Source organism: Camelina sativa, chromosome 13 (assembly GCF_000633955.1).
Source record: "Camelina sativa cultivar DH55 chromosome 13, Cs, whole genome shotgun sequence".
Taxonomy (NCBI): Eukaryota; Viridiplantae; Streptophyta; class Magnoliopsida; order Brassicales; family Brassicaceae; genus Camelina; species Camelina sativa.
This window is the reverse complement of record NC_025697.1, coordinates 7,944,008-7,954,275: the sequence shown is the minus strand read 5'-3', so window position 1 is coordinate 7,954,275 and position 10,268 is coordinate 7,944,008. Positions and strand designations below refer to the sequence as shown.

The following is a 10,268-nucleotide window of genomic DNA, read 5'->3' as shown; positions in this document are numbered from 1 at the left end:
TTAGTTAAGTTCTTGAAGATATTTTTCAACTGCACTTTGTCTTTCTCAGCCACCAAATCAGTGACCTCTACTTTTTGCTATAAAGAGATTGTGACTATTGAGAGGAATCTGATCAATCTAAGCACAAACGGTGATGTGCTACTAAAGACAGAAGCGATGATGATGAGGAGTAAGTTTGAAAAATATTGTGATGGTCTCTTGAACATGAATCCACTTGTGATCATCGCAAGTGTGTTTGATCCCAGGAACAAGATGCAGTTTGCTGGGCTTTGCTTCGACAAGCTATATAGAAAAGACAGTGTTGAAAGTACTCATCTAAGATCATCAATCAAGGGTGTCATGAAGAAGTTGTATGCAGAGTATGTGATGAAGTTGAGCTTAAGTGAATCTGGAGTACCAACTACTGCTGGAGTCGGAACTGATCTTGTAGTATCCGCAAATGATTTGTTTGATTTGTCGGATGAGGATGGTTATGAGAGGATGGATACACTATACTATGAGATGGTGGCTGAAATTACAAATGAAGAATGTAGCAGTGAGTTAGATATTTACTTGTTGGAGAAACCGGTGCCAAGGACTCCATCTGCTTTGGGATTGGACTTTGATGTTTTATCTTGGTGGGGGCGCAACAGTTCTAAATTTCCAGTCTTATCCGAGCTAGCTAGAGATATCCTTGTTGTTCAAGTGTCGTCGGTTGCTTATGAATCCGCATTTAGCACCAGTGGTCGCATCTTGGACCCATATCGCAGTTCTATGTCACCTTTCATGGTTGAATTGTTGGTTTGCACTCAACAATGGCTAAGGAACACCATTCAAGCTGAGAAATTAGCCAGCTTAGTTCAGATGTTTGAAGAATTGCAGTTTCATGAGTCCTTAGGTAATCATTTTCTCATAATTCTTACATTTTTCATTACGTTCAAGCAAATTGACTAATTGATAATCATTTTCCTTGTGCAGCTACAGAAAATGCGACTCATGCAGCTGCAGTTCCGTGATGTAGAGATGAACAAAGGAGACTAGAACCAACTAATGATCTTAAATAGTTGTCTCTCACACTCTATATCTTTTTGCAAAAAAAAACTGATAACTATTAACTATTTTTTGGAATCGTGTTAGTAGAAAATGACAATAGACCAAATCCATCTGGTAATAGGAGAGGATCATTGGTATAATGTCAATTCTCATTCTCGGTATTAACTTTTGGCAAGTGACTTATTTTTTGAACAAATGTCTCCTAATATCTTTGTGACTTAAGTATTAGACCTTCATGGAGACTTTTGTAAGTGTTCTTTTTTTGTAAATTGTCTCCCATAGTCTCTTTATGTATAAGAGAAGTAGGATTGACTTATGAACACTTGTACTTGTTGTCTTTTGTAAGCATGAACTGTATGCTATCATAAGCACATGAGATGTTAAATGTAATGAAACAGTTTGTATTTTCTGATGTGTTGAGTTGTGTTTGGTCCTATACAGTGTTTTATTGACATTTGGTTATTAACCGAAATAACCGACCCTCCGAACCGAATAAACCGTGTCCGAACCGAACCGACCCTATTGATTAACCGGTTAGTTTCGGTAGAGTTTTTAATTTCCGAATAACCCGATAACCGAAAAAACCGATCCGAATTACCTGAATAAACCGAAGTCGCAGGGCTAGTTATCATCATTTTTAGTTTTCCATTATGTTCAATCAATGAGCCTACATTAATGAATGGAAACAGTTCAGTGTTCTGAACACATTTGAGTGTGACCTTGATATATATATACACATATTCAACAATTATATCGAAAACATTATAAGCTGTTGGATTGGATATTATCTAAACTGATTAATTTTATCTTTATATTCATAATTTTAAGAATATATATATTTATTGAAAATATATTTATTGATTAATTTTGAAAATATATTTATTGGTCCAAACTGAAACCAGACGTTGTAGATTGCAGCAGCCTGGCCTCGTGGAGTGATATCCGGTCAGAGTTCAGAAATAAACAAGTCTTGACTTTTCTTTGTCGTTGACCTTATTGCTGCTATTTTTCCTCCTAATGGGAAAATTAGAAAATTATTTCAAAATCCATTTGTTTATTTTTCTATTAATTTCAATATCGAAAATTGCTCTACAAGCCATTATCATTTGACCAAAAGCATAGTCATCTTTTTTTTTTCATAATTAAATCATAGTTATTGTCTTTTAAAATGTCTGCCATAATCAACCACAGTTAAAATGGTAGTAGAAAAGTTTTAATCCTAATTTTTATATCCATGTTGAAGCTTTAACCATAAACTGTAGCTACTAAATAACAATATTAGCCACCATTTGAGTTACTGACTCTTTACGAAAAATTAACTATAGATTTATGTTGAAACTAAAACGCACGCGTTACAGAAAAAAAAGAAAGAAACAAGAAGCGTGAGCTAGAGTATTAATTGTATCTTAATTTAACCAACTTTATGAAAGTTGTATCAGTTACCAAATACTAATATAATTGAATAGGGCGTTACATTTGTTGACAAATCAAAACAAAAAGAATATAGCGTTACATTTGAAAAAAAAAGTAGTTTAATGCTTTATGTGTGTTCCTATATAAAGATGGTCAGTTTATGTTGTGTGTCATAAATTATATGGTTGGCGACTTTGGCGTAAGCTTGACGATGACGGTGACAAAGAAGTTGGGGAGAGTTTTGGGGGAGATTCACAGTCAAAGTTCACATTTTAAAAAGTCCCTTTTCGCTGCCAATTTATACCTCAACCAACAAATTTGTCAGTTGTGTGCATCTATTTGTCGGTTCAGTATGTTTTTTTCTAATATATCTACTATAAATATTGAAATGTAATAATATTAAACTTAAGAAACTCTAAATATGGTGAATTGGGAGTTATATGAAAGAGTTATCATAAACGAAAATTTCACATGTTTTTTATCTAGAAATCGAACTGGGTATAAGAGCACTAAACGAAGGTTTTATTTTCTTGCATATATTGTTACTGATTGTTGATCGATCACTATTACTCCCATAGTCACATCACATGTAAGCTAAAATTTCAAAAACGAGTAACGAGTATGGTACTGATCAAATTAATCATGGGCCAACATAGGGGAAAAAACGGGCCATACAACTTGTATGATACAAGAATACAAATCCAAACATTATTTTTGAAAACAATGTTTTTAATAGAGGAGATGAAAACCAAGAAATAATTGTGTTTCGTGCTGGGCCGGTGTGAATTCCAATAGTCAGAAGCGGGAGATTTAAATATAGATGGGTCAATGCATCAATGGTATAGTTTGAGACTTTGAGTGTGCTTTATCTTACTCTTAACAGAATTGACCACAAGTTTTTCTCTGGTAAGGTTTGAGACCCACAAAATCACAAGGCCGACGCTAAAGCCCTATACAGGCTTTGGTCAGATCAATCTAGCTATTTCATACGTCGGTGAGAGATCGACTTCCTCAAAAACATGAAAAGATTCTTCCGTTCTCTTTTAATTTTTCTTATTCTAAAAAGCAAATTACTACAAATCGGGTCTTTCAGATGAAGAAGAATCCACCACAATCAGATAATACAAATACAACATAGGAAATCAAATAGCAATATCTTTTTGTTTTTGTTTTTTAATATTTTATAATATGGACTTATAAATAAAACAAGAACCCCATCAAACTTTCCTTTTCTATTGATACGTACTAACGTACAAAACATAAGTTCTTATCATGAAGGTTTTAATTAAGAGGTTAATTAATTTGCTTTTAGCTAGATAACAAGCTTTATTTTGTATATTTCACAAGTAAATCTACTAATATCTCATTGTTGTCATATATTAGATGAGATTAAGAGGTACTGTGTCTAATGTCTTCCTGGATAAAAGAGGAAAACATCTTTGACTTTTGAATGACCAGTGTGTCTTGAAATATAACTAGAAAACATCTGAGACTCTCCTTGACCTAAAAATTAAGGTGGCATAAAAAAAAAAAAAAAAACTTTGAGAAGGTTGAAAAACAACATGTGAAAACTTGCAACGCTTGAATGATCTTTTGTGTCTTGAATTGAAATATACAAGAAAATATAGATCGGAGACTCTCCTTTGACTTAAAAAGGTGGCATAAATAATCAAGATTACGAAAGAACACCTTCAACGAAACATGATTAATGAAATAAAATAACTAACTACTTAAAAATAAAGAGAAGCAAAGCTATCGTCTTCCATAATCATTCTTTGAGATTCACCAAGCAGAATCATCATGGTCCTTTGAGGTGGCAGAGAACTTGGTTTCGGAAGGATTTGTCGATAGATGAATACTCAGTCGTCATGGTCCAAACACTCGGTTTGCTCTTGACGTAGAAGCTGAGATTCCTCTTCTTCCCAATCACTCTACCGGTCTTTCTCGACACGACATTTACATATTTCAACCCTCCAGTGTCTTTCCAACCTTTTACTTTGCGGTTCCGTTTCACAAAGTAAAACCACTCGTTAGGTTCAAAGATATCATTCTTTGTGTGATTAAGCTGCCACGGCTTTTCTGCGTAGCTGTTTTCCTTGTCTTCTAATGTGAAGATCTTGTTTCGTTGGTCTTGGTCGAAGCCAAGCTTAGACAGAAGGTAATCGCGTATGAGCTCTTCTTCTGAAGGACTAAATCCAAAGCCAACCAGCTCATCCTCTTCATCATCAGCGTAACACTCGTCAACCATCGCCATCGTCTTCTTCTTTCTGGAATTCCTCGAAGCAACTGTCTGAAAAATTCAAAAACGAGATGGTATAATTGAGAGAGAATTAATGAACCTCGTGAGGGGTATATATATAGAGTTGTAGTACCGTCTATTGGATATTAATTTTGGATTAATTTTAGATATATATAAAAACATACAAAAAGGAAAGTTCGTTGCAAAATTTTATTTATTGGATTGTTGTTATATTGAATTTACTCGCTTTCTTTTTGTATGTTTTATCCAAAAAAAAACATCCAAACAAATTCACAATAAAGTTTATAAGTTTTTGTTCGTATGTAATCCAATACAAATAATCCAGTTTCCTTTAAAAAGAAAATGTTTAAGTCGATAAATTTTTTTGAAGAATAATCTTTTTCCGATGATGAGATTGCCTCTAGGGCGGTTTTGCATACACAAATTATTAGTATTATTAATATAAATTTCAAAACGAATTAGATCATTTTAAAAGACTGGCCTATATCTAAGGTTAACTATAAATTTCAAAGCGAATAACATATATTAATTTTTCACAAAATCAAAAATAAATAGATGCAGTTAGGGAAAAAACTAACCCATACCAAAATCCAAATATCAAATTTCTAAAAATATATTTTATAGAGGAGAGATACAAAATATAAAAAAATATATATTTTATAGATATGCATCGAACAATTTTTGAACAAGTTTACAAAAAAAATCGTTCAATGCATACTTATACTCTAGTATGGGTGTTAGGCATCTTTTAGATTTGGGATTGAAGCTAGATTTAAGCTAATTGGAATTATTCTTTTCGGATGGTTGGTTATTTGAGTTTTATGGTTTTTTTATAGACCTAATTACAAAAAGGAAAGTTATTTTGGAGGAACATGATGTTCAAAAGGATAGTCTCATATGTATTATTTTTTGTTAAAATATGTACAATTTTTTTATAGCTGTAATTAAATTTGGATTTCCTATTATATGCAATATGTACAGTAGTAGTACTAGAGTAACTAGACTGTTCAAGAAAACGATGAACGAGATCATAGAACATATTTGAACTATTCTTTAGACTAGACTGTGCAATATAATAACGAGTAAAGACAATTACAGTTAATTTGGTTGGACATTAGATGTTAAGGTGCCATTAATTTCTCATAAAAATTTGGTTGGAGATTAGCTGTTCAGGTGCCATCATTAATTTCTCATAAAATTCCAGGAAATTTTGGTCTGATATACAAAATTGGAAATTGTTTAAAATAAAAAGAAAATGACATGCAAAAGATTTCTGAACTATTACAAAATAAAATTTAATTAAGACATTATTAATCTACATGTCTAACGTAAGTGACTGAGATAACACGTACGAAGCTCTCGGCTACTGAGATGGCAATAGTGTCAACAATAATTAAAACAAGAGACGCACACGAATCATCATCAGTGGCTATTTTTTTAAGATATCGTTTATAAAAATATTAAAGACAAGATCGAGTGGAATGTTCGGAAGGGTCACCGTATGAGCAAACTCTAGTGTAATATGCGGATGCATTTTAAAATATTATATTTCACAGTATACTTTTATCGTCATTGATTTATATAGCACATCAATAAAATAGAGCTATCAACGTCACACTGTGAATAGTTTACCCTACCCATCAGTTGCTCGTTCTATATATATATATATATGTATTTCTTGGATCATTTTGGTCTTTTGTGCTATATATGTATTTGAGAAATGAGAATAGGCTACAAATGTTACCATCGTGTTGGTGTCTACCAATAACAGATCAAGCTTAGAAAAAAATTATAAAGCTACATATTAATTAAGTACGTTCTTATATATANGTTGAGATAACACGTACGAAGCTCTCGGCTACTGAGATGGCAATAGTGTCAACAATATTAAAACAAGAGACGCACACGAATCATCATCAGTGGCTATTTTTTTTAAGATAACGTTTATAAAAATATTAAAGACAAGATCGAGTGGAATGTTTGGGAGGGTCACCGTATGAGCAAACTCTAGTGTAATATGCGGATGCATTTTAAAATATTATATTTCACAGTATACTTTTATCGTCATTGATTTATATAGCACATCAATAAAATAGAGCTATCATTAATCTATCAACGTCACACTGTGAATAGTTTACCCTACCCATCAGTTGCTCGTTCTACATATATATATATATGTATTTCTTGGATCATTTTGGTCTTTTGTGCTATATATGTATTTGAGAAATGAGAATAGGCTACAAATGTTANTTCTTGGATCATTTTGGTGTTTTGTGCTATATATGTATTTGAGAAATGAGAATAGGCTACAAATGTTACCATCGTGTTGGTGTCTACCAATAACAGATCAAGCTTAGAAAAAAATTATAAAGCTACATATTAATTAAGTACGTTCTTATATATTACTTTCAGGATTTGAAGACTCGAAATGGATGTTCCGGATGTTGTTGACACTTTGAGGTGATGAAAGGAAGACGTGGATGGGACCATTAAAATACAAAGACAAAATGCTACAATGGACATATTGTAGTGTATATTGCATTTGTGAGAGAATCCCTCGTGACCTCTATCGCCCACAAGTGTAGACATGCTCTTGGAATCACTCATTTCTTTTAGGGCTGGTCATGTACAGTAACAGATTTTGTTTCTTATATACATATATTTTCATAATTAAGTAAAGGGAAAAGAAAAAGAAGAGCCGTCTCTCGTCAATCAGGAGTTAGTTTTAACTTACAAGTATAACTAAAATTATTGAAATCAACAAAAAACGTGTTTCCAAAGGGTGTCAATAAATATACATAGTTAAACACATTCATCGATATATCTATCACTCATTCCATTCTCACTCATCAGAGATCAATAATTTACTGGTACTCTCTTCTATCTCTCTCAAGTTTTTTTTTGCTTTGTTTATAAAAAACTAGCTACACCTTGAGTTTTGTTAATTTATATTATACCATCAGTTGATTTATATTATAATAATATTAGATCGATCAACATCAGTTGATTGCTCTCTATGTGATTCTTGGATCATTTTGGTCTGTCTTGTTCTGCATTTTAATTAATAGGATATATAGGGTACCACCAATTACAGATCCGGCCTAGGACACATTAATTAATTATAAAACTTGAAAATATACGTACTTTAATATTGGGTTTTGATATTTTAGTAATTTGTTTTCATTTTACAGTATTTGACGATTCAAAATGGCCAAACTCTACCGGAAGGTGGCACTCTACGGTGGTGAAGGAGGGCGTGAATGGGACGACGATGTGTACGAGGGTGTAAGAAAAGTGTACGTAGGTCAAGATATCAATCGTATCACCTACGTCAAATTCGAGTATGTGAAGGAAGACGGCCAAGTAGTAACAAGTAAATATGGGAAAATAGCTCAACAACCCAAAGAGGTTCTCCCGCCGCATTTATTCCGTTATTTCACATTCTTAATTTTCTACATAAATTTTCTGCAACTCCCACAGCAACAATATGACAAGCTCGGTTAATTAAAAAAATTATTTCGTATATTTTAGTTTCTTGATTTTTTGGTTGGTTAATAAGTGTTAACTTCTTGACTGAAATGATGATTAATTCATTATACAGTTTGTACTTCAATATCCGGACGAACACATCATAGCGGTGGAAGGAAACTACCGCGGAGTGGCTAAGTGCCACGGAGGTGATCACAAACCTCGTCATTCATTGAGGTTTTGCCCAAGTCTCAAAAAGAACCCGACAGAGTCATTCATTTGAGCTATCTCTCAGGGATCCATTTCAACTCCATCCACACAAAAAAAGGTTATCCTTCCCTTCTTTCTCCATATTATACCTCATCTTTTCCTCTTTGGTGTGTCTTCTCTATATATGTGCCACGGAGGTGATCGCAAACCTCGTCTTCAAGACCTCAAAGGGTAGAAAGTCTCCATTGTTTGGTCCAAACTTGCTTGGAATTACCACTGGTACAAAGTTTGATATTGAGGACGGGGAAAAGAAGATCGTAGGATTTCATAGACGATCGGGTAATGCTCTCGACGCTCTTGGAGTTTACTTTGTACATGGCTCTCTAACCACGCCATCGTCTCCGCCTGTTTACAAGCTGGATGCACGAGGTGGTCCAGGGGGATGTGTTTGGGATGATGGATCTTACGGCGGCGTTAAAACGTGGAGCATTGGTCAAGATAATTCTCGTAAAAATCATACCAAAAATAATATAATGAACTATATTTATTTATTTATTTAAATTTTTAAAAGACTGTCTGAATGTTATCTATGTAAACAATGTTTCTTCGTATTGGCTCATTTGAGCCAATCTTGTATTCTGTTGTCAAAAAAAAAAAAAAAAAAAANAAAACTGCAAAACTTTCCTTTTTGTTTTCAACATCTATTAACTTTCCTTTTTGTTCGGTCTATAAAAGAACCATATAATTGGAAAAGAATTGTAATTCAAATCTAACCCTACGACAGGTTTCCTAATCGATTTATTTTTTAAGAGATATCTAGACATAATGTTATTCGGTTCCTATTAGGAATTGGTTTTGGTGTTTTATAGAAAAAGAGTGCTAAGGTCTGCAGAAGTTGTAAGGAGTTTTAGAGAGAGATTAAGATTGAGAGATTGTGTGAGCTTAAAGTTTTGAGTTATTTACTTTGAGATAATTAGAGAGTTATTCTTCAAACATTCTTGTGTTCTTAATCTTTCTTGGTAAAACTAGAACCACAACTCTAAAAAGATGTCTAACACCCGCCAAATACTAGAGTATAGGTATTCTTTTTGTAAACTTGTTCAACCAAACTTTTTTTGCCCGATATATCTCAACTATTTATGTTTTTTTTTTTTTTCCTTGCTTTCAGATTGGAGTGGGAAGGTTTCACCGAAATCAAGATGAAAAGTGATGGAAATTGCCAGGCAATGAATGTTGTTTCTAATTCAAATTATATTCAACCAACTTGATATATATTTGTTTAATGATCGTATTATGATTTATGTATAACCCCTTTCTTGTTTTTGTCAATTCTATTTCAGTTCCGTGCTTTAGCTGATCAACTTTATAAAACCTCCGATTCTCATAAACTTGTTAGACAAGAAATCGTACAACAGGTAACTCAGTCTTGAAACTTTTCCTAACTTTAATTTGCAGATTGTCTTTTTTTTTTCTTTTTGTTTTTATACGATGATGATGATGATGATTGATTGATTGATTGATTGATGACGCTGTTTAATTTCCTCATCAGCTTAAATCTCATCCAAAGATGTACAAAGAATTTGTTAATAACATGAACTTCTCCGACTATGTCAAGAACATGTCCAAGAACTCCGAATGGGGCGATGAAGTCACATTAAAAGCCGCTGCTGATGTGTATGTGGTCAAAATAGTACTCATTACATCAATCAAACAGACTCCATTCATTGAGGTTTTGCCCAAGTCTCAAAAAGAACCCGACAGAGTCATTCATTTGAGCTATCTCTCAGGGATCCATTTCAACTCCATCCACAAAAAAAAAAGGTTACCCTTCTCTTCTTTCTCCATAGTATACCTCATCTTTTCCTCTTTAGAGAAATCTTACAAG

The 10,268-nt window shown here is 33.2% G+C and overlaps 2 protein-coding genes across 3 annotated transcripts; one reads left to right on the top strand and one right to left on the bottom strand.

The window, feature by feature from the left end:
* Positions 4,244–4,813, bottom strand: LOC104735890 (NAC domain-containing protein 35). Its single transcript, XM_010455758.1, has one exon. It carries the CDS (start codon positions 4,697–4,699, stop codon positions 4,244–4,246), a length of 456 nt encoding a protein of 151 aa, XP_010454060.1. The 5' UTR covers positions 4,700–4,813.
* Positions 7,501–10,268, top strand: LOC104735888 (jacalin-related lectin 23-like). 2 transcript variants are annotated; one of them, XM_019234735.1, is made up of 4 exons: positions 7,501–7,575; positions 7,897–8,113; positions 8,307–8,410; positions 10,113–10,268. In XM_019234735.1, exons 2-4 carry the CDS (start codon positions 7,913–7,915, stop codon positions 10,156–10,158), a joined length of 351 nt encoding a protein of 116 aa, XP_019090280.1. In that variant the 5' UTR covers positions 7,501–7,575; positions 7,897–7,912; the 3' UTR covers positions 10,159–10,268. The 2 variants fall into 2 exon arrangements, with proteins under 2 accessions (XP_019090280.1, XP_019090279.1); XM_019234734.1 differs by lacking the exon at positions 10,113–10,268 and having other exon boundaries at positions 8,307–8,886.

Excerpts from the sequence above, each read along its gene's own strand:
- LOC104735890 (XM_010455758.1), bottom strand. The coding sequence starts at position 4,699 with ATGGCGATGGTTGACGAGTGTTACGCTGATGATGAAGAGGATGAGCTG.
- LOC104735888 (XM_019234735.1), top strand. The coding sequence starts at position 7,913 with ATGGCCAAACTCTACCGGAAGGTGGCACTCTACGGTGGTGAAGGAGGG. Across the intron at positions 8,114-8,306 it reads TAGCTCAACAACCCAAAGAG|TTTGTACTTCAATATCCGGA; the intron begins GTTCTCCCGCCG and ends TTCATTATACAG. Across the intron at positions 8,411-10,112 it reads AAACCTCGTCATTCATTGAG|GTTTTGCCCAAGTCTCAAAA; the intron begins GTTTTGCCCAAG and ends CCATTCATTGAG.